Below are 24,350 nucleotides of genomic sequence, written 5' to 3'. Positions count from 1 at the left end.
TCCCGAACCCAAAGGGGGAGGGTAAGCTCCTTACTTTGCTGCAGAGTGAGAACTCCAGTTAGACACAAACAGACAGTTACTTGGCTAGCATTAATTTATATCCTAGATCATCTCCCAGTAACTTGTTTGTACAGCTACAGAATACAATAGGTGTTACCTTCAAGTCTTAGGAGATAAATTCAGTCAGATAAGAATTAACAGTGGGGGAGGAAAGACAGATCTTCAAATTCCTCAGATTTCATTCCAGGTTTCTTAAGTGGGCAGAGGATCAACTTCCTAATTTAAATGCCTTCTGAGTTCCTCCAACTTTTATATTGAATGTGTGTTTCAAAAAGCACGCTTAGCAAGCACAAAGTCTTGCTTTCCTGGAAATGAACACTACACAAAATATATCAGAAATAAACAGAAGTTAAAGGTCAGACAAGTTAGCTACCAATGCTCTCAGAACATTAGTCCCTATTATGTATTAATTTGCTGCTAGAAATTACCTGATTATAATCCTTGTCCTAACAGATATCACTCATTTCATATCAGTCATTTCTTTGCAGCTAACTGAAATAGAAGACATCAATCTGAGCAATGTTTTCACATATATTTCAAACTTGCTCATCTGTTTGTTCTTGGTGTTTCAGATGCAAATCCCAACCCCACAAATGTATTCATGTAAATCAGCTCCCTACACAGCACTATGACCTCAAAATCAGCTATAGAATGAGATAGTATTTTTCATGTTAAGAACAACCCTCTAAAAACAAGGAAAGCTACTTCCATCTTTCCTCCAGGACATCTCAAGAAGTTCAGGTTGCTGAAAATGTTTTGAGAAAGAGACACAGTCATTCTCCAATAAGAGTAAAGTCTTAAGAACCAATGTATGTAAGTACTTCTGAAAACTTCCAGTTGTTTACAAATGACAAATCAGCAGGCCTGCCTATGCAGAAGCTTAGGAAATATTTTTCTGTCTTGTTCACCTTAGATAGTTGAGATTAAAGACAAAGCCTTAAAATACTAATGATTGGTATAGTAAGTTTGAGAAGTTAATGCAGGATTTAGCAAAAAGTTGGAAAACTGCACTCAAATTGGCAGCTTGCAGATCACGCTGTAGGCACAGCATGCAGCAACAGTAAACACAAGGAAACAATCCAGTCTGATTTTAAAGTTAAAACTTCCCATTCAAAGACTGCCATGCCAGGATATCAAAAATCATCCCCAGGACGGGGCCTGTTCATGACTGCAGTGCAGTAACAAAAGCAACTTCAAACTTCACCTTACATAGAAAAGTTGGATTTAAGCGAAACTTGGCAGTTTTCCTTATGAATGTCCTTGGAACAGTTAGAAACTTTTACAGACTGTGCTAAGATATACAACAGTATACTAAGAACAGGCACAAAGTTAAAACTAGTTTTATCATAGTGCTGAAGTGAAACCTGTGATCCAGCTTGCGCTGGAAGCTAACAACACTGCAGTTCACTCCCAAAACAAGAACACCACAGAATTTCATTTACCTGCGTTTCCAGCTGCTTATTACATCTGATTTTGCAGTTGGGCAAAACTCAAAGTTGGAGCAGATGTGATACTGCCATCAGGAAATAAGTGCTCTTCTATTGTATCAGAGGAAAATCCCCAGCCCTCCTCCCCTCCAACAGACCTGTTTTTATCCAGTCTAGCCAGTTTGAGGTAGTGTCCCTATTCTTATTAGGACAAGAGATAACAATCCCTCATCTATCATGGTATCTTGCTCCAGTCAGTGGTACTTTATTAGTACAGTCAGTAAGCAAACATTAATCACTGGTATTTAACCAAAACACAGGGACTGCAGTTGGCACAAGGTACCTGAGAAGCATCAGCACTCCTGCAAGACCTGGCTCAAGCATTCCTGTCCATCCAACACAAACAAGATCTGCTTGGCCTCCTACACTAGGAGAGACTGTTGTATTTAAAGGACTGCTTTTTTGATAGTTCAAGTAAAACTGTTCTGTGCTAGAACTATTTCAGAAATGTCTTTAAGTTGCAGGCAGGTGAACATGAAAAGGAACAAATAGAGCCTTCCTCAACCCCACTCTCTGCTTTCAAAAGAATTCTAGCTGAAACACCGCAGAGCTATTGCTATTATTTGAAGAGGAACTGTAACATCATTAATGACTTTAGGGTAAGCTAGAACACAACAGCTGTTAAGCAACACTTAGTAATGGTACAGGAGGAGTTATAGGCCTCTCTTACATTTCTCTTCTTCTAACTATTCCAATCTACCGTTCTGCTTTATTTCATTGTACAGAAAGCTCTTCTGCAGGCAGGCACAGATCATCCATAGCTGTACATGTAGACCCTATCAATTAAGTTGTACACAAGCAACTTAACAGTGACATGCGCACGTTTCCACCACTGATGATGACACAGCTACCTTAAAGGACATTTATTACAGGTGTGCTGGTGCTTTTATGACCCTGAGAAAGTTATGCAATAATCTAATGCTTTGAGATTATTAAACTACATAGTGGTGAAAACACAGAAAACCATCAAAGAAAATTCAGCAGTGCTGGAGGGGGTGTGGGGGGGTGTGTGGTGCGGGGCGGTGCAGAAACCAGTACCCAAGCAGCAAAGCAGTATCATATCCTCAATTTCAATCTCTGGACTCTTTTAAATTATTAAAATTGCAATGCTGCCAAACATAATCAAACATTTCCGCATGCTCAGAAGCATTGCCTTTTCCTCCTTATAAAAAAAAAAAAGTCAGTAGAGTAGCTACTCCACACTTGCCAGTTTATAGTGCGGTTAGATTTCCCAGTCTCTAGTTGGTTTGCAAATGAAGCAGTTGAAACCAATAGTGGCACATGGCATCTGCTAGATTTTGTTTAATCATGCCCAGTCCAATCGTTCTGCTTCCAAATTAAGTGAGAGTTATACAACAAAGATGTTAAAATAGTTCAGTGTTCTAGTGCAGTGCTAAAAACCTCACACGATTCAACTTAGTGTTCAAGTCAGTTACGGTCCTCACAAGTCCCAGGTCCCCCCTCACACAGAGTATGGCAGAGAGAGTTACAAGTTCAGCTTTTAAGCTGTTCTTAAGAAAAAAGCATATTAAAAAAACATACTGCGCAGACTCCACCACATCCGAGGCTAAACACCAAGCCAGAGACATGTCCCATCACAACCAGAGAATATATTACAAAAACAGTACGGACGGTGGAGCACACCGGGTCCATACGGGGGTCGGGCCAACATGGGTCGGCCACCTCCTTCCCCGAGCTGCCCAGTGCTGCTCCCTTCGCAAGTGGACGTGGCTCCGAGGAAGCAGGCACCCTCCGGGCTGCCTCGCTCCAGCCCCGGGAGCGTGCCAGGCCCCGCGGCCCGGGGGCCCCACCGGGCAGCACCAGCCGCATTCCGGCCCGCACCCCTCGCTCCTCACGTGATGTACACACGGACGGGCGGCGGGGCGGCCCGGCCACGCCGCAGCAGGGAATAAGGTCACGGACCGCCGGCCCCTGGGCCGCACTCGCTCCGGTATGGGCCGCCGTCCGCACAGCGGGAGGCCCTGGCCGCGCAGGGAGAGCGGGGTGACCCCGCTCAGGAGCAAGCAGCGGGCCGAGTGGAGGGGCCGCCGCGCCGGCTCCCCCGCTGCCCCTCGAGAGCAGGCGCCGGGGCTGGCGGCCGCCCCCGCCATTTTGAGGAGGGGGGAGACACCGGGGCCTCCCCCGTCGCCGCCCGCCGACAGGTCCCGCCGCCCAGCCCCACGCCTCCCGCGGGCAGCCCCGCCGCCCGCCCAGGGGGGCGCGTTACCTGCCGGGTCGGGCCGTTGGCGGGCCGGACCCGCGCGCCGCGCCGCGTCCCTTTCCGCCATCTTGTCCGGGTTTAAAATTAACTCGCCGTGACGTCAGAGCTCCGCCGCGAGACCTTTATCGCCCGCCGCCGACGGCGCGCGGGGAAGGCGGGTCCTAGCGCCCCCGGCTGCCCGCCCGGGGAGGGGACGGGTGGCGCATGCGCGCTGACTCCCCGCCCGCGGCCCGCGCCTGGCTCCCCGCCACGTGCCGGGGCCGCCGGCTGGAGAGGTGCTGCACGGCCCCGGGCCGCGGGAAGGGAGGCGGCGTCCCCCGCCTGCAGCGGGAGGAAGCCTCCCCTCCGCTTGAGGGGGGAGGCGAAGTCCCACGCGGTGTAGGGGGCCTCTCGCTGCTGCGGGAGAGACACACACACACACACACCCCCGCCCCAACCGGCCCCTGCTGGCCGGCCCTGCACCTCACCGTCGAAATGGCGTGGAGCATGCAGGGCTCCAGCGCGTTGGGTTAGAGGGGCCTCGAGGGGCTTGGAGAGCGGCAGGGTGTTTGGGGCAAAGGGATGGAGATGGCGTGGCGGGTGAGGAGGCCCCAAGGCCATACGAAACACCTCGGGGTGAGCATCCCTCGGGGATTCCTCACTCATCATCGGCCTGCTGCTCCCAGCACAGCTCGCTCATGTAGAAAACGCAGCCAGCCAGCCATCAGTGTGCTGCCAGGCCCATCCCTTAAGGCTACCTGATGGTGTCCACCTCTACCTGCACTGCACCGTTGCCCCACTGGGCTCTTGCTTCCCTTTTCCACCTCTGTTGGGCCACGGTGACAGCCAGGAAAGCAACCCAAGCGCTCTGCATTTCTGGTGGTAACACCAGCTCCTCACTCCTGAGTTCTCGCCCGCTCTGGCACTGCTGCTGCATTTGGGCTGGAAACGCACAAAAGGACAGCTCTGAATCAGAACAAGCCACACAAGTTCTCAAGGGACCAAACGTTACTGCTGTTCCTGGTTTTTGTAAGAGTCTTGTTTCTCTAAACCCAAACAGACCTTACAGCATCCTTTTAAAAGGCCGTTAAAGCTAGCTGCCTTCACTGCACAAAGGTTTTAGGTCTGTGAGGTTTCCTGCTGCTAAAGGTCATGTAAACCTTCACAATCAAATTGGTCAGTGTGACCTTGTCACTTGTTACAACATATTTGTCTGATAAATCAGCATGTGAAGTGAACAACAGCTTTGCAAAAACACACCTCACTGTGGTAATGCTCTCTGTAGAAACCATTTTTCTCAAAGTCTTGAGCTATGCTAACTTACTTGGTCCTGGAGATGCAACTTTTGAGTAACAGCAATCTAAAAAACAAGCAGAGTTTGGTTCTGCCTAAACAGAGGTGGAGGGAAAGCTCAGAAGAGATCTTCAAAGCAAAAACCGATGGGTTGTCGTGGCACCTGGAAGTGCTTTCCAAACCTTCTCCAAACCCTGCTTTCGGTCCTTTACTACTGAGGTAGCACATCAGGGTTTTCCTAACATTGGGGTCCATTACACTTGGTGCTGTGCTTACAGTGGCAGTCCTTGCCTCAGAGAGTTTAATGTCTAAAACACATTAAAAAGACATTAAAATGTCTAAAATGTTGCAATCACAGCAAGTGAGAACTGAAGAAGGATACAATGATCAAACTAACATCACATTCAATTCTAGTTATGCCACTTGTAATAATAAAATACGCAATGCTGTAAAACTGTCAAGAACTTTTTATTCTAGATTTACATCAGCATAAATGGAAGCAGGATTCAACCCCTTTGTACAGAAGTGTTGGTATGAACGCTAGAAAAAAAATGTTGCCATTGGCCTTTTGCAGTTTAATACCCTCTACTTATTTGGGGAAAATGAGTGTGCCATTGCCTGTCCTTCTAACCTCATCCCAAGTCAAGAGGAAAACCTTTCTTGACATCAGAAAGAAAGCAAAGCACACTCCACTTACAGAGGTATTGCAGAGATACACAGGAAATCAGGCAAAGGGAAATACCTTGAAAGCTACAAACACTGTTAACTGACAGACTTAAGCTTCAGCAGCTCAATATGAAAACTAAAAAAATGGGGAAAAAAACCCACAATACCAAAGAAGTTTCCCAGTTCTGTTGTTAACAAACAGCCTTGTTTCTGATCAAGTCTGGAACAGTTTACGTGGAGAAGAGTTTGAAATAGTGCATATACAGACAGATAGATTTCTGCTCCACACAACAGGATTTGCTGCTGCTGTAATATAAGAACAGAAGTCAAGAACTTGGAGATTAGAAAACTCAACCTTAATTCTGTCCTTTTATGTTTGCAGGAAGGAAGGAGATATTTTCTGAGCTGCGGATTTTGCTATCAACACATCATCTCCTGGCTGCAAAGGTCCCCATCTCCACCACACTCCCAGCTGCCTGCCACTTTCCTCTGAGCCAGGCTATGCACGGAGTTAGCACTGAAACTGCTTAAACTAGCCGTGGATTTGGCCTGAAAGCAGCTTGGGAACAACTGCGCAAACCACTGGCAGGCTGTGGTGGGAAGGGGCCACCGGAGCAGGAGGACATGTCTAACCTGCAAGTGCAGGTTGGGCCAGTAGTTCCCTCAGCCAGCAAAGGCACAGTTTTGTGTTATAGACAGCATCTTCTCCTGGATTTGGCCACGCTGGTTTAAAAAACGCTGCTGTCCCAAGCTTGTCCTAAACCCACTTTGGGCCAGTCAACACAACCAGTATCATCAGTGCAACGAGCCAGCTCTGCCCAAGGCAGAGGCTGCTCAGCCACTCTGCTGGGAGAGCTGTCCCCTCCCACAGCTGGAAGGGAAACGGATCCACCACAATGTCTCCCGGTCTTCAGACAGCATGGCATGGCAGGGGACAGGACAGTTCCCAACCCATGCATGCGGAGGCACCCACTGGACACTAGAAAAGGCCAGATCAGACTCAGGTTCTTTATGCCTTTCTGTATAAAATGCTTCTCTGTCCCTGTCAGCTAATCTGTGCAATGCTGCTGGGTTTGTTTAAGGTGACCTGCATGATGACAAATCACCAAACACCCACCTGAAGCATGCTGAACACCACGCCTGGGCTGGGGAACAGAGCAATCTCCCATCCTGAAGGGCTGAGGGTCCTGGGATGAGCTGGAGAGGTCTCTATTGGTGGTACTGCACTTACCAACATCTTTCCTCATCTGCTTCAGGCTGTAGAGTCCAGACTAGTGACAAGGTGAGTCTTAGTCTTCCCTCCAGGCTACGCAGCCCTGCAGGCAGCTGGGAGCTGAGGGCAGACAGCTGTGAGCTAAAGGTGGTTCTTCTGGCAGCCTGCACCGTCCGCAGCAATAAGGCGCCTCCGACCCCTTGGCTGCAGTCCCTAGGGCCACCCAGGGCTTCCCAAGGGAGAAGACTGGGGAGGCAAGGAGGGGTCAGCCCTGGAGTGGTGAACCAGCGCTAGCACTGGGAACAGCCAGGGCAAACAGTGATCAACCGCCCTCCCACCAGATACCACCAAGGGAGCTGCGTCACTCGGGCAAGCCTGAGATTTCCTAACAGCCTCCCACTGGGAAATTCACCTGGATCTCAGGCTTGCTCCCAGAGGCAAATATGTGCCCTCCCAGAATTTGGAAAAGCCCTGCAAGGCACCTTGTCTCGCTTTTCTCTGAGAAGCGCCCAGGCTGCAGCACCACAGCCCTACTACTCATGGGCTTCATCTACTCACAGCTTCCCACCTCTTCCAGCTTCCCTCTGCACAGCACCAGCAGGTGCTGGAGGCTGTGCTGCCCACCGAGCCCCTGCCTTCTCTGCAGCTGGATCCTCCCATTAACTCCCCCTTCCCATCACCAATCCCTGCGCCCTGCCCACATGCAGAAACACACTCCTTGTTCCTGCCTGGGCTGGCTGGTGTTTGCCTCACCACCTCTGTGAGGATCTCAGCCCCATAAACAGGCAAGCTTGGTTTCCTATGCATTTTTTCTGATGTTCGCCATTCCCTAAGAGCATCTCCCTGAGATTCAGGGGTACCTTCACCTATCATGCAGCTGACCTAAAAGTTGCCGTGTGTCACTAGAGAGTGCCCAGCACAGCCCTGAGCTCATAGCTACCTGTGTGTGTTTGCATGACCTGGGGTTCGCCCAAGCAAAGCCAAGGTGGGACTCAGCATGGATCCAAACCTCCTCCTGCAGGTTTCCCTGCAGAGAGCTCCAAGGAAGTAGAGAGGCTGTTGGGAGCAGAAAGAAAGTTGGGAAAGAGAGGAAAAAATAATTTACCACATCTCCCGGAGCTGGAGACAATTTACCAAACCTGGAGCTGACCCACATGCTGAGAGGAGATGCCTTTTTAGCTGGCAGCAGCACACATGCTCAAGAGACAGACAGCAGCCCTTTGCATACCACTCATTTTTAGCAAGCCGAGTGGGAGACACGTCCCATTCTCCCCTGGTGATGACTCAAGAGCTGCTCCTCTGGGGAGGAAGGATGAAATAACGTTGAATTTTAGCTGTTGTGAGAGCAGCTCAGAACATGTTGCTAGGCACCAGCTGCAGGAATTGCCTGCAGGTGCTTTCGCGGGAGGGATTGGGCTGGTTTACTGGGCTCTCCCAGTGCAGCCCGAGTGCCAAATACCTTTGAAACAGGCATAATCTGTTCTCAGCCTGAAGGAGCTATTGCACAGTCTCCCCAGGATTAAGGGTTTAAATCAAAGGGCTGTGGCACAGCCAGGGGAAGGGCAGTGGGCAGCCTCCGGAGCCACGCTTGCCTGCGCGGTACGTGTTAGGGGGGCTCTCTGGAGTGGTGGTACACAGCCTGCCCATGGAGGTGGCAGTCTCACAGGTGCGAATGGGAGCCTTCTCCCCCATCCTGCCCTGTCTTCCCTTATCAGGGTGATTGAAGTCTTCAAAGGATTAAATGGCTAAGTGGTTTTCTTCTGCTCCTGGAAATGAAGCTCTGTAGCCAGCTGAAGCTTTCATGAGCAAGCATTTGCTCACACGGACTCCTATCATTTGGGTCTGTATAAACACAGTGTGATTTCCATCTCACTGTTATGCAAGACCACAAGATGAGGCTGCTTTTAAAGCCTGGGCTAGATACTGACTCCTGTGGAGGCTGCAGTGCTGCTTAGAGTGCCAACACACCTGCAAACCCCATGGCTGCCCCACTGCAGAGATGGCTCTGTCTACAGCCAGCATACTGCCTCCAGCCTCACCTGGAGAACGTCTGCCTACCTACTGCCTGCTCTGCAGTGATTTTTGACCTGCCTCTCTAAAAATGAGATCAGCTCTGCTATTGGGAAGTATGCATGCACATGTTAAATGCCACTAAGGTGAAATGTATTTCCACACAGGCTTTAAACAGCTTTTTCTCACCTGACCTGGGCATCTCTAAGCACCTCTGGGGTTCGGGTCCCCTTGGTGGCATTTCCTGATGGCTCCTTAGGCCATCAAGGCCACCACAGAGAAAGAACTTTCCACATCCCCAGACTATAGCCCCAAACCTCTTGTCCTAGAAAAAGAGGAATTGCTCCAGCTGTCACTGTGATGCCCATCAAATGTCTTGCAGAGATAATCACACCAGCCATTGAACCTGTACAGCCTCCTTCCAAGACACAGAGCTGTGTCTGCTTTGCTGGTACAAACAGCAAGGCACTTGGCTCAAGGAAGGAGGAGTCGCCAGTGGTGCCTACACAATTGGTGATACCATGCTTCAGTCCACACTACTAGTGCTTCTTCTGCATGGTGCAGCATGCAAAGATCAGGCTACCAGAGACAATTTGGGATGAGAGAAAGTACTCCACCGTCACAGAGGCATCAGTGTCAATTCAGAGTCTCACTTGGAAAAATGCTGTGTAGACATTTTATTCTTTAATGTAGTAAAATAAGACTGATTGCTTAGTGTGCTGCAGGTATTTGCTAGGAAACACTCCTATCAGCACTGGCTGTAGCTTTTAGAAGAGGGTATTTGTCCTTGCAGCTTAACTGATCTTTCATGTTGCAAGCCAACTCCTCCTCTATGGGGCAAAGCATCACTGTGTGATACTGATTTGAGTGAAGTGGTGCAGCTTTACACCTGGAGAGGGTATTTTGCATTGAGCCCTGTGCAGGCAGACCTGGCTTCTGGTTGCATGTGGGGTTAAGTATGATTGCCCTGGCATACAAAGGGTGCTAATTACACAGTGGAGTTTATTTGCATCCTTTGCAGCTACACTCTGGCTCTGCTGGGCGAGATTTACAGGTCCTCACAAGGAGGCAGGTGGTTTATTCCCAGGGTTTCACATAGTTTCTTCCCATGCAAGTCCAGACTAGCTGCATAGAGATGAGTAGTGCTTAAAAGAGGGATTCTGCTGTGAATTCCCCAGCACCAGAGAAGCTGAGTTGCAGCTCTCATTGTCCTTTCCTGGAAGGCAAACCCCCTCCAACACAGGGTCCCCCACACACCCTTGGATGAGGCTGCATCAGCCCATCGCTCCATCAGGATGCGTTTGGATGCAATTTAGTCATGTGGTCACAGCCCATCCTGCCCAGCTCAGAAGAAGTTTTGGACTAGCACGAGCTGCCTCACCAAGGACTCAGGTACCTCAAAGACATGGTAGCTGTCAGCAGGAGCTGGCGTGAGACCCAGTGATGGCAGCACCTACAGGAAACCCCAGGTCAGATGGGGACCTGAGCATCTCCCACCAGTACTGTGGGCTTACGAGAGGGCGCCTGGGGCAGCAGCACCTTCCAGGGCTGGGATGCCTGCTACGCTCTGCTCTGAACCAGGCCTGGATCTGGGGCATGATCGTTAACACACTGATGAAATTATCTGGATCCAATCTCTGGCATCAAATCAAAGCCTGGGGCTGAGTCTACACATGAAGGACCGAACCAGTTCTGCCATCTGCGTTTCCAGGTTCAGTCTGGCCTCTGGGACAAGCTAAGGACACAAAGCAGAATGTGCCATTTAATCTGGCTGGATTAATGTGTGTATTTAATTAGATTTAATCTACTCTCAATAAAATCTAGAACACGCTGTAGAAAAATGGCGTTTTAATCTTTCTCCAAGCCTCTTTGTTTGCGTCTGAGCAGGGGGCCCGCAGCGTAGCCATGGGCAATCACAATGAAACGACAAGCCAAGTTTTAGCAGCACCCAGAGGATGGGGCTGAGATCAGCATCCTGTCATCTTCGGATTTGTGCCAGTCTGATCAGAGATTCTCCTGCCCCAAAACTTCTCTGTGTGACAGAGGAGAGCGTGGAGAAGGCAGAGGAATGTGGGAAAGGCATGGTCATGGGGGCTGGTACCTGCCGGCCCCAGCCCTGCTCCTGGGCTTGCTCAAGAGGCAGCAGGGCTTGTGTCGATGGGGTCCCCACGTCCGTCTCAGTGCCCTCAGGAACTGCAGAGGGCTGTGCTGCTCCGCTGGCTCCAGGGGAGTTTCAGCAACTGCAGGTCTCCCCTTGCTAAGCTGAGAAATGCACTCCCATGGGCCAGGCAACTGTGTCGAAATAAAGGCGGCCAGTCCAATGCCACCAAAGCAAAGTGCACGTGTCCTTTGGGAAAAGCACAGTGCCAAGTTGCTGCTGGGGACTGCAGAGTAATTGCACTGGCTTTGATCGCATTTAGGTAGTTTGACAAAAGAAGGCTCCAGTGGCTCATCACAAAGAAAAAATTATTTGGAAATATTAATCAGGGGGATATCACCTATTTCGTGCAGCTCAAGTAACATTAACTTGTGAGAAAGAGAGAAATAGCGAGAATAGGAGAGGGAGAAGGCATTTTATTCCTTCACTGACTCTGCCTGCCCTGGATAAACGCAGCTTGGCTGTAGCAGAGGGCTGGAGGGTTAGCTGCCCAAACCAAAGGCAAATTCATTTGAGATCCAGGGATTAAGATACAATCATTTGATCTCAGATTAAACAGTGGATGAACACCACAAAGGATAGCTTAAAACGTTTGGAAAGGTGTTAAGGAAAATCGAGCAGGATTAAATAACAAAATAGCTGCATTAAGCTAGAATGCCTCCCTGGATCAGAGGAAGCCAGGCACTGAAGAGCCTGCCGGCAGGGACAAGCGAGCAGGCTTGGTGCCACGGCTCTGCAGCATTTGAGGGTTGAGCGATTGACACCTATGGGAAGAGCAGGGCAGCTTGCTGTCTGGGGCAGGTGAGCTGTGCATGTGTGCAAGTGATCTGGCAGAGCCTGTGTCCCACCCCAGCCCCACCAGTCCAATTCAGGACTCTCTGGGGATGGCACAAGGGCAGCTCGGGCTCCCCGCTGAGCAGCCTCAGGGATGGAGCAGAAGGGACTGCAGGGCACCTGGCTCATGACTCCCACTGGCTTTGCGAGCAGCATTTTGGGAGGAGAGGAGCACCAGGGCTGCCACGTGGCTGTCACTCCGGATGAGGGATGTTTGGCAGGTGCATGAGTCGCTTCACATCATCCCAGGCCCCCCAGTGCTCCCACACCAGCGCTGGCCTCTGGCTGCCAGGCCAGTTCTTGGCACGGCCCCACTGCTTGCGGTACCCTGACCTCTGTGCGAGGCGACGCAGAGCAAAACTGAGAAGCCCGGAGCATCTTTCCTCCACCACCACAGGGCCACGCTGATGCCCTGCTCTGCCAGCTCAGCATTTGGGGCGGGCAAAACACAAGTGAGGGATAACTTGAGCTTCCTCAGTGCCGTCCAGCCATTCCTCAGCATTTCTGTTTCCCACCCACCCTCTGAGTTGAACACAACAGGAACTCTCCCTGCCCCACGCGAGTTTGTTGCTTGTATCGAACTGCTCTCCCTCACCCTCAGGGGAGCACGGCCACCTGCCAAAAACCCTTATTAGGAAGAAATTATCCAGCAAAAATAGGCTGGCTGGCTAGCTAGCTGTAAATGCGTGCTCAAGGACAGCAACCCCAGGGCAGTGAAGCTCGGGCTCTGAGCACAGTGTGGCTGCTTCCCAGCCTTGCTTTGGGAACTTTTGGGAGCTTTCCCCACCAGCGTGGTTTCTTTTCCTGGACTTGGCCTGTATTTCCTAGGACAAATCATCCAGCTCCCTTGAGCAACTGCTCATTTGCAGCCAGCACGGAGCATCGCTAGCCATTCCCACAGGTTTCCCGATGTCCTCCACATGCCCATTTCGGCTACTTTGTTCTGCAGCACCTTCAAAATCATTAATACAGTGCTGTTAAATGGGTGTCAGTCCCAGATGGGCAGCACCACCCAAAATTAGTGCCTGGGGACTGTGGCACTGGCCTGACCCCTACATGCTGGTAGCCACTGCATGGGGGCTCCACAGCTCAGCCCCAGCTTTTGCTCCACTGCATGTTTATGAAAAGCAGAGAGCAACTGTGAGGCTGGGGGACACAGAGCTGTGCCGGATGGATGCCGGGTCTCCACCGGGTCTGGGCAAGGTGCAGCGGGAGCTGACAGCTCAGACCCGGTGGAGACCCGGCGTCCCAGCGACAGGCACGGGTCCCTGCTTGCGCCCATCGAGCCACAGCATCCCACAGATAAACACCAGCCTTTTCTCACAGTGGCCAAAGCCACCTCCCCACTGTGAACATTGGGCCACTGGCTTTACAAATAGGTTGTGCCCTTGCGAGGCTGGTGCCTCTGTCACCAAAAAGCACCTTGCAATGAGGAACCCCAGGGCTGGGAAGGGTCCGAGCATGGGACTGCCTGAAAGCACGTAACTGCTTTTCCTTCTTCTTCTTGTCCAGGGGATAGTGGTCCTGCAAACCACAGCCTGTTTTCCAGGCAGCCCCACCGCCAGCCACAGCCACCTGGCAGGCGCAGTGACCCCAAGTGATTACTTAACAGTGGACTGTATAACAGAGCAGGGCAGACGTGACATTTTTGTCCCTGACCTCAGCCCTAGGACATTTCCCACCCAGAACACTTCCAGTCTAATCTTTCAGACCTCGGGGGAGCAGCCTTCGGCATCTGATGCCATCCTTCAGAGAGGAGTGATCAGTGGGGACCAGGTAGCTCTGGGCAGGAACGGGCTGCCCAGCACGTACCAGTCCCATGGAGGGGAGAAGAGGAGGGAGCCTAATGACCCACCAAGGGCTCAGGTGTGGAGCCCAGACCCTGCCAAAATGCCCAGGCTGACGCTGCAAAGCCCCCCTGCTCCCTGGCATCCACCTAAATAAAGCACGACACTTGCCTCTCCATGTCAGGATGAGCTGTGCCGGTAAGGTGAAGATGGATGAGCTGGCCCTGGGCAGGTCAAGCCAGCTCCAACAGCTCCCCTGAGGTCCAGCCACACTGCCTCTGGGTTCCGGGAGCAGCTGAGCCCCTTGGACCTGCCTCACCAGGGGTGGGCAGTGCCCAGGAGGCAGTGGAGAGGTGCCTGCTGCTCTGGAGAGCCCCACACAGTCTGGAGCTCGGGGCACATCAGCCTTGTGCTGGTGATGTCTCCAAACTGTGTTGCTCCCAGGAAGATGCTCCTTCATACGGCTGAGGAGACAATTCAGGGCAGTGCCCTATAGCCCTCAGCGGTCAGAAGGATGCTGCAATGTTGTAAGGAGACAGGCATGGGCCTTGCTTATCACTGCTGGGCACTTGCCAGTTAGTTCAGACCCATCTTATTCAGAAATCAGTCAAAACCAGGTTCTCCTGAAGCTTTATTTGAGCAGGCGCAACAAGGGGCTTGTTTCTGAGCTTGACTTCAGCCTGCCCCGGCTCTAAGCACCCTCCTTTCAGCAGATCTTGGTGGCTGTGAACAGCCCCTCCAGGATGAGCATGGATCTGCTGAGAAGCTGGAGAAGACCCAGCAGGGTCACCAGGCTGGTTGAGGTCAGGAGACACTGCCTACAGGGAGAGGTGGAGACGGGCTGGCTTGGTTAGTTGGGAAGGAGAGGAGGTTGGGGCGATTTAGCAAAAGTCTACAGTGACTTGGAGGGCAGATACAGGGAGGATGGAGCCAAAGTCTTTCCAGTAGGTCAAGACAATATAACATGAAGCAAGAGGCAGAGATTGCAGCCTGGCCAGTTCAGGTAGGGCGTTAGGAAAAACTCCTTCCCCGGAAGGGTGGTGCAGCCCTGGGACATGTACCCAAAGAGGAGGGGTCTCCATCCTTGGAAGTTTTTCAGCCTTAGCTCTGCAGAGCCCCAGCTGCTCTGACCTGGCATTGGCAACAGTCCTGCTCCAAGGGTTGGTTGGATCAGAGACCTCCACAGGCCCCTTCCCACCAGCACTTTTATGAGTCCATGATAAATTGGGCGGCAATTCTACACCAAGCTGAGCTGAAATCAGCCTCCTGCCTTCAGCCATACATGCCAACTTACATCAAACACTGTTCTTGTACAACTTAGTAAGACGTACCTGCTCGGGGATGCAGCAGTCCATAGAGGATTTTGCAGCAGCCTGAGCTCAGGAGTGCGGTTTACCAACAGCCACAGCAAAAATAGGTTCAGAGGGTAAGATCAGAATATCCAGTATTTAAAATTCGTGACTCTTTCCACAACTGGGCAGGGGAGCCAGCTGCTGCAATGTAATTAAGTCTAACCATTAACGAGGGGGCTAAAGAGGCATGATGCTCTCTGAGGAGCAGGGTGCTGCATTACTGAGCCTGAGGTTTGCGTGTGCCAGCGTTGGGAGATGATACGCAGTGAGGCGTAGGGATGCTCCTGCAATGCCCAGCGAGCAACACGGAGGGATGCAGAGTCCGTGAGCCATCACCATGCCTGACCCCTCTGCACCCTGCAGCAGCAACCAGCTACCAAAGCTCACCTGAAACCATGCCTTATGGATTTCTATGGCAGGGAAGAAAAGAATAAAAGGATGAATGAATATATTTTTAATAGGTTACATAAACAATTAACTCTAAAGCTGCCTTATAAATAGGTGGCACAAGCTGTCAGTGCTTTCACCGAGAGGTGAGCTGGGCCTTCAATGCAGAAAACATTTTGGCTGTTTCAAAGGCAAACTACCCTCCCCTTGGGCGAGTCAAATCTCAGCTGGAGGAAGCAGCTTTGGCTTGCTAGGAATATTTTGATTTTGCAAAGCTAGTGTCCTTCATTTACAGGCAACAGGGAATTGCTTTGGAGCTGGTCGTTGGATTTTAAAAGCCTCGCGTGCATGCTTGGTGCTTTGCAGCACAAAGCAGGCTTGGGCTGTATCCTGGTGTGCTGCTGCTGGCGGGTGGGCTGGGGGCTGCTCAGCCTTCCTGGAGTGCGAGAGCTCTGCTCCAGCTGGGCAGCAAGGTATCTGGCTTGGATCAGCTTCTGAAGGAGCCAAGCTAAGCAAGGACACAGTTTGAATGCACTAACGGTACAGGAATGCACGGACTGTGGCTGAAGCTGTCATGGCTATGCCTGCTTTCGCTGCAAGCGAGTGAGCCAGTGCCACAGCACCCAATCATTCTCCTGGGGCCTGCAGTGCTCCTGCTGGCAGAGACAGCCCCTGCCTGGCTGTCACCCCCTCTGGTGTGATGCAAGAGATGCCTTTGGACTTTGCCTCCATAGCAAACCAGAGCTGGCAGCAAACCTCAAAGGGAGGCAGCTTGGGGTCACGCTGCAAGCACAGGAGGCTGGGGGTTAGGGATTGCAGCACACTCACTATACAGCAGGGTATTTAACAGCTCTGGGCAAAGGGTTTGCCCAAGGAGTGTGTCTAGGTGCAAGTGCTCCCTTATCACATATTCATATGGCTGTGTTTACCAGGCTGCTCCTCCGGCTGTCTGTGATTGGGAGTTTCTACCCTGCTCAAAGGGCAGGAGCTCACAGTTGCTTTTGCCATCTGATCACGCTGATCCAGCAATGCTTTAACCCTTAAGGACAACCTGCCACATTGCATGGCAGGGGGTGTTCACCGAGTCACAAGTATTGGAGGTGTCCTGGCACAGAAAAGGTTGAGACCCCAGGCCCTGCATCTCGCCCAGGCCAGTAGGACAAATGTCACAGTGTTTGCTGCGTGGCACAACTGCCTGGGGAGTGGGGATGCTGGCAGCTGCCCGGCACTTTCAGTTTATTCCTATCCCCAGCGAGACAGCAAGGGCAGCACAGCGAGCAGCCCCAGAGCACTCAGGCAGCTTGTGCAAGAGACAGACTGAGGGGCTCTCACAACCTGGAGGCAGAGGGTTACTAGAAATGCCAAACTGAGGTTGGTTCTTCTTTTCCCCTGAGAGTTACAAAATCCATAGCCAAGGTTAAACACCGAAGCGACTGTGACCTCTGGCTCTAGGCTGACCCTTGGAAAACACGTGCCCTGGCCTGAAAGAAGGGAGCACAGACAAGAAGGAAAACCAAAAAAGAGCAAATCCAGAAGGAAAGCAGAGTAGCAGCAAGCCCTGGCTGAAGCCAAGGAGGGAGGGCAAAGGAACAGCTTTCCAATGGGCTCAATTATTCACTGTACTATGCAGCTGCTGTACAACTGCTGCACCATTCCTGTTCTGAAACCCTGTTTAAAGCCAATTTTTGTTACATGTAATGAGGATGGAAAACAAAAAGAAGGTGGAAATTTCCCCAGAATAACCAACATGGTTTATTTGGTATCAAAACAACTGTTTTCTTTTGGGTATAAGAGATCTGGCTCCAAGTTTGAAGCTGGCCCCATTCATTGCCAGGAGTGAAGATAATGCTAGGGAATGCAGAGACCAGCCAGAGCTTGACAGCACGCGGCTGGCAGGACCAAGCCTTTGCCAGGCTCCTGCTCTGGCCCAAGGCAGTCTCCACCAGTGTTAATGCTTCTCCCTCACCCGTGTTTTCCTTCTGTAGCCCATCATTACGATACAGGCCTCCTTCCTCCTTGAAAAAAAGCTACCAGAGAGCTCATCAGGCAGGCAGGCAGGGCTTGCTGCTCCCTGCATGGGGATGAGCTCCAGGCAGAGCCCACAGGGCATGGCTCAGGAGCAGGACAATCCAACAGCCAGCGCAGGAGCCAGGGAGGCAGACAAAACTCCATCTCTGTCATTACTTCCCAGGTGTCCCTGCCCTGATTAAGTAGGACAGGCAGAGCCTGGAGGAAAACCAGGAGGAAAGGGAATGAGACCCAGTCCCACCCCCTCCAGGTAAACCTGCAGGCTCCCTGCATCCCTTTTGTGAGCCCCCTGAGGCAGATGTCTTGCCCCACGGGGGACCCTGATCTCTTCTGGGCTCCATCTGTGCCACTGTGACAGCCAGTTTTCTCAGGCTTCTCACCACACCTCTTTGCATATATTTAACAAATACTCCTCAGAGGTCCCGGGCCATTGTAGGCACTGCTCATGCCTTTGGCTGTTGGATTCTTTTCTATTCTGTCCCCAGTGGAAGCAATCATGTTTGTGTTGTGAGATCTCTTCTTCCTAAGCCAGGCTGCCTTTTATCCATTATTATTGAAGTATCAAGGGCATTTGTGCATGTTTGGAAGCACATCAGCTCCCTCAAGGAAGAGGGATGAAATATCCTCCCTTGCCTGATAGATTAAATTGCTTACACAAGTGGAATCAAATCCAGGTTTCTGGGTTATCCAGTGGAGCTCTTTTGCAATGCTGCTCTTAGGAGAGGAGTTGCAGAGATGTCTTAGCTCACACCCCAGAGCTGGCAAGACTGCAGGAGAGATTCAGACATCGAGTTTTCCAACTTGGACATTTCTGGGTAACCCAGAGAGGATTAAAAGGCAAGGATGGAAACAACCTTACACACTGCCCTCTCTAAAGCATAGTTGTATTCAGCAACATACATGCTTGCTACCCTTGGCACGCTCTACACAGTCTCTCTCCTCAGTCACAGATGTCTCAGCAAATTGCGCCGCACGAGCTGGAGCAGCCATCCTAGTGAATAAGACAGTCCAAACTCAAGCACCTGGAAGTCCTTTTGCATGTCTAGCTTTGTATGTCCCTGCTGGTGATACAGTGTAGATGCTGCAGGATAGCATCCCATGACCTCAAACAGCTTACGAGCACAAACGAAAAGCAGTGTAAAACCTACTTAAGACAGAGTTTGTGCAAGATTTAACTGTCCCCAGTTCAGCAGCCAGCCTTGGGCTGCAGACTCCTTCCTGCCCACAGGTGAAGTGCCAGGGAGAAGTCACCACACACAGTCCCTGGCACTGAACTCAAGAGCAAAGGGACCTGAATTTCCTGCTGCCACCTGCTGTCTCCTGCCAGCAGGGCAGGCTCTGCTCAGCTCTCCCTGCCAGCACAGCCCCAGGGAGCCCCCAGCCCGGACCTGGGGGAGGAAACAGCAGTACCCATTGCCCCAGCCCCTGCCCCTTTTGAAGCACTAGAGGGACCCAAAGCCTGATTTGTCCACCCAGAGACGCTAACAGAGAAATAAAGTAGTGGCTTCTGTGTCCTAATTCTCCCGGTCACATGCTTCAAAAGTTCAGTTGATCAAGATGTCCCTGATTTTCTACCTGGCAGGAGGAAGCCTGCTGAATCCCAGCTGCCGCAGGTCAAGGCTGTTTTCTCCACTGGGAACTCGCAGGTTGTTTTGTGCATCTTCCATCCGTAGCCCAAGAGGGGCTTGAGCATAAGCCAAGAGACATCCCAGGGAGACAATGTAGGCTGCAATTGGTGCAGTGAAAAGCCCCAAGGGCAAGAGGGAAAGGCCGTACAAGTCCCAGCACACGGCAGCATGAGCCAAGGTGAGATTGGCACAAAGGTAGCAGGAGCCAAAAGAGGCATTTTATTTGCAATTCCTTGAGCAACAGAGGCTGAGGAGAGGCAGCACGTGCACAGGTGGGAAGAGGGGGGGGGGGAGTAGAACACAGAAGGATCCACGTGGCCACTAGAAGAGCAGTTACAGCAACGCACAGACAGCAACTTTATTACTAGGCTAAAATAGCCCTTCTGATGCGTTTCCAAGGGCACGAAGATGGGACATGCACCCCACTCACACATGTCTTTTCATTGCTCGAGTGGCCTGTATTTGGCTTCGCTTCCTTCAGTCTGGAATTGTGCCCACAAGGGGGCTTAATGCAGTTTCATCAATCCATTTTATAGCAGTGCTTTCACGGAATTCGGATTAACCTCGTGCTATCCCCTGTGCAGAAAAGGTCCTGTTTTACGCTGGTGTAAATTGCGGCTAGGCCAGCCTCGGTTGGGTGCGGTGCAGTGGAGGATCACACTGCAGGCAGCCAGGGAAGACAAACATATCCGATTCATTTGCCAGGCCTCAGAGGACATTGGAGATGGGAAGTAATTCCGAGACAGCATCCAGGTATGCACCCAGGTGGGTGCTTACCAAGGACTGCTCCTTGCCGGCTGAAGTCATTGCCCACGATTTGCCTGATGATCTCCAGGTCAGATTGTCTTCATTTTGGTGAATTCCACCCCAAGACCAGTCATTGCTGAAGCTCAATCCCAGGCCGAGCACTTCTGAATGCAACGTTCTCTTGCTCCAGCTGGCCTTCAGTGCCACATGAACACACAAGCAAGAAGACAGTGTCAGCCATTTGCCTTGCAGCAAGTGACCCTTAGCCCTGGGAAGCAGTGGCCCACCTTTGCTGGTAGTCAGGACAGGCCCACAAGGGAACTTCCTCCCTGTTAACTCAGCCCACCATAGGGAGAGAAGGAAGGCGAGAGCAGACACAGAGGAAATAATAATTAAATAAATAAATAAAATCTATGCCTGCTATTTTGAGATAGTCAGTTGAAGCAGGAAAAGTAAGTTGAGGAGTGGGTACCAGGAAGCATTTCAGATGATCAGGTGTCTAGTCCAGAGAGGCAAATCAGTTAAAATGCTGCAGAAGCCTGACAACAGCAGAGCTGCAGGTGCTTGGTCCTGAACAGGACCCACTTGGGACCCTGCCCATTCCTCCGCAGCAGCCTTTTGTATTTCAGATAAACAGGGCAACCCAGGATTGTATCAGCTGGGCTGTGCCTGGCACAAAGGGAATTCGGGACTACACACCATCTAAAGCCATTTTTGCAGCCTCTTTATTAAATATTGTATCCTTTATTTATAGGCAGAACCACAGGCCCTGAAAGGAACCAGAAGGAGGAGAGGCAGAAGTCTGTTGTGAAAGGTCTGCAGAGAAGTAGTAGAAGAATGCCTTTGCGGCAATAAGCTGCCCACTATCCTCACCTCCTCACTCTCACCAGATTCCTGGCAGAAACCATTATCTCCTGGCCCCACGCAGCCCAGCAGGCAAAATCTATGCACGGGCAGGTTATTCACACAGCCTCAGCTCCACGCAATGCAACCACCAGTCCAGTGACATTCCCCTGCGAAGTGCGGACTTGTGTGAGGACAAGGGCAGGCACGTTGGCTGGGCCAGTGAGGACCAATGCAATCCCCAAGGTCAAGCAAGCTGCATGGGCACACTGCAGGGGCAAGCTGCTCTATTTCACCACTCCACTAGTAAACCAGGAAGAACTGGCAAGAAAACAAGGAAGTCAAAGATTTTGGGCCTCATGCATTCATCATATGCAAGCCAGGTGCACAGAGCTACCTTGTACCAAGCCCAAAGCTACCTAAATAGCATGAAAAAATTCCATTTTTACAGCAATCAATCTACCAGACACCTGTCTGTAAAAACTCAACCAGCCTTGCTCTGAAAGCTTCTCTGCTTTACAGGCCAGCAGCACAGACATTTGTGGTTAATCTGTACTGTTGGCACAACCAGGAGCCAAAGGTGTGCTCATGTTTCTCTTGCTCCTTTGGTCAGCTCCCTGTTAACAGAGAAAATAAGAAAAGTATCTCCCAGGTGAACACAGCGTCAAGCCTCTCCACCTGCCGTTTCCTCAGATCTCAGCAGTGAAACTTGGTCTGTACTTGGAAAGGACACAAAGCAAAATGCAGTGGTTATCAGCTTGGTCTCTGTGTTGCATAGCCCTAGCTACAAAGCTGATTCAGGGTTATTGGCAGTGCATTTTGCAAAAGGTAAATAAGACTCTTCACCGAGCTGCAAGGACAAGTGTAGACAAGTTTCTGAACTACTAGCGAAACTAGGAGCTCTGGGCAATTTGTTTTCAGGGCTTTGCTGTTGTCAGGGCAGACTCCCACCCTCCTTGGTTCAAGAGCTAACCTCCCAGCTGGCAGACCTAAGCTCAAACCTCATACACAACTCAAAGCAGGCACACAAGAGGATGACGCTGTTAGGAACACTGATCTTCATGGTCTTTAATAGGAACCAGGCCAATACAGGGTACGGGCAGTCACACAATGACTGGGGAAATGGGGAATATCAGCACCTCAGGAGGAGTACAAGATAGAAGCAGCATAACTGCTTGCAAAATGACTTAAGAGCAGCTTCACATGGAAAGTGACTGCTTCAAAAGCAGTTTAAAGCCTAGCCCCTCTCAAACACTGGTCAGCTATGAGCAGCTTATTGGAGGTAGGTCTCCTGCCAAGGCTTTTAGGATGGCAGCATGCTACAAGAAAGAAGCAACTGTCACCTTGGAACATAAAGCCTGACCCCACATACATACCGTAGATGAATTCATGCCATCAGAGTTTCTGAACTGCTCTGTCCTCAGTATGAAAGGAGGTTTATCCTTAGCCGGGCATTCTCCAGAAAGGTCTACAAAGCAGAGTTCCTGGAAAGCTGAGTCTGTTTTCAGCAATAAGACATGGGAGGTTGTGCTAGCAGTCTCAGGACAGGAGCTACCACTCATTCCTTCCTGCCAGCCTAAAAGAGGATTAGCTTCTGTTGTCCCTGCATACCCAAATATCCCTGCGCTATTTCTTATGAAGTTTCAAAACATGCAGAAAACAGACAGATGAACAAGCTTTGTTTGGAAGCTTTGGGAGATAAAATAAAGGAAGAGCTCCATTTCTTTTTTTGCAATGACAGGGTCATCAAAGATGCAGATGCTGGAGGTAATGGCAGGGGCAGGTTGAAGCAACACTCCAACACAAACGGTGTGTTAGAGTCTATGCTGGAGAAAGCAAGATGAGCAGGGTCACACTTAGCTGTGAACTTGGGGTCCGTATCCTGAAAGACACGGGGAAGTATTATCACCTTATTTCTCTTCATAGAGAGAAACTTGTCCTTTAGACTATTAGGGTAGGGGTTTTTTTATTATTAGATGGAGCAAGGAGAACGTTGCATTCAGAAGTGCTCGGCCTGGGATTGAGCTTCAGCAATGACTGGTCTTGGGGTGGAATTCACCAAAATGAAGACAATCTGACCTGGAGATCATCAGGCAAATCGTGGGCAATGACTTCAGCCGGCAAGGAGCAGTCCTTGGTAAGCACCCACCTGGGTGCATACCTGGATGCTGTCTCGGAATTACTTCCCATCTCCAATGTCCTCTGAGGCCTGGCAAATGAATCGGATATGTTTGTCTTCCCTGGCTGCCTGCAGTGTGATCCTCCACTGCACCGCACCCAACCGAGGCTGGCCTAGCCGCAATTTACACCAGCGTAAAACAGGACCTTTTCTGCACAGGGGATAGCACGAGGTTAATCCGAATTCCGTGAAAGCACTGCTATAAAATGGATTGATGAAACTGCATTAAGCCCCCTTTGTGGGCAGTAAGACTAGAGAACACGTTACTCTGAAATGCTTTGAAATAAGTCAATAGCACAGTCCTAATCTGAAATCCTGCGGTTAGTTCTCATTGCTTCACATTAAAAGGACACAAAAAGGAAGAGTTAGAGGCACAAAAAGGATCCTTAAAAAGGCACAGACAAGTCTTTGTATACATAGCAACAAAAAAAATGAAAAACCTCCAGAGAATTATTGAGCAAGAGGAACATATTTAAGTATAACTAAAATATTCCAGTTTGAGCTCTATCCTCGAACTCAGGAGTTTGTTTTGAATTTAAAGCACCCCTGAAGAAGGTCGGTAAGTAAGAATTAAAAGCTCAGCGAGTGCGATTCCCACCTTAAAGTGAAGTTTTAGGTTACCATGTTTCAGACAGAAGCCATGGAGTAACTTCAAAAAAAATTACCCAGGTCACTGTCTGACCAGGCTATTTCTTAGACATTCTCCTGAAGCCTTTTGACAGGATGCTTTTCTAAAGCCCACTGGTTTAATCTGATTTAGCAGTTCCAGTGCTGTGGTTAATAGAAGAGAAAATAAAAGCACAATCTATATTGCATGCAAATCCCTGCATCTGTGCCATTAAGTTTAAAATGGCCAGAAGTTTACACTTAGATGATAGAGAAAGCACCAACTAATACAAATTGTGCTTCCTGAAATATCCAAAGTCTGCTGTATTAACAGCTTAAGTGACAGAAAATTCAGGAGAGGAGAGTTTTAGTAAGCAAGCACTCCAACTAATAACTTCTGGGGACTTATTTGACTACTACCCACTTAAATTTGAGTGAGGCACAAATATCTGCAATTTAATTTTCTTACTAGCTTGAAGAAGGATGAGACCACAAATGGAAAGAAGGTGGCAAGAGAAAATGAACAAACACGTAATGGCTTATATGAAATTGAATAATTACATCCTGTATTCTGCAGCAACTGCCAAACTCAGCCATCCCCCATGCTACAAAGCCCATTTCAGTGTTTTGTTGTGAATACTGCTATACTGCCCCTGCAAGGACTAATTTGTATTCCTGGATCCCGGATGCTTTGGAAAAGAGGGTTAATTATCTTGCCTTTTTAGTAGCTGCTGGCTCCCTGGCGCGTTCCTGCAGGAGTACTCATTCCCTTGCATGAAGACCCACTCAGTCTGCAGCTGCTCCATGAACACCAGAGAAGGAAAAAGTTAAATAAATCACGCCAGAAATTAAGACCTTGCATCAGCAGCTGC

General features: G+C 50.4%; 1 protein-coding gene across 4 annotated transcripts in view; it reads right to left on the bottom strand.

Annotated features, from left to right (window-relative positions):
- ATL2 (atlastin GTPase 2) overlaps window positions 1-7,201 on the bottom strand; it is a 45,331-nt gene extending 38,130 nt beyond the window's left edge. The window contains exon 1 of one of the 4 annotated variants that reach the window (XM_076334907.1): window positions 6,824-7,201. In XM_076334907.1, coding sequence (XP_076191022.1) covers window positions 6,824-6,953 — 130 coding nt within the window. In that variant the 5' untranslated portion in view covers window positions 6,954-7,201. Of the gene's footprint in view, window positions 1-3,774; window positions 3,873-6,823 lie in introns of those variants that run through there. The other 3 variants (XM_076334911.1, XM_076334908.1, XM_076334909.1) reach the window with 3 other exon arrangements.
- Between the last annotated feature and the right edge of the window lie 17,149 nt (window positions 7,202-24,350).

The sequence above is a fragment of the Aptenodytes patagonicus genome, chromosome 3 (assembly GCF_965638725.1).
Source record: "Aptenodytes patagonicus chromosome 3, bAptPat1.pri.cur, whole genome shotgun sequence".
Lineage (NCBI taxonomy): Eukaryota > Metazoa > Chordata > Aves > Sphenisciformes > Spheniscidae > Aptenodytes > Aptenodytes patagonicus.
The sequence above is the reverse complement of the archived record's forward strand: the minus strand, read 5'-3'. Positions and strand labels throughout refer to the sequence as shown.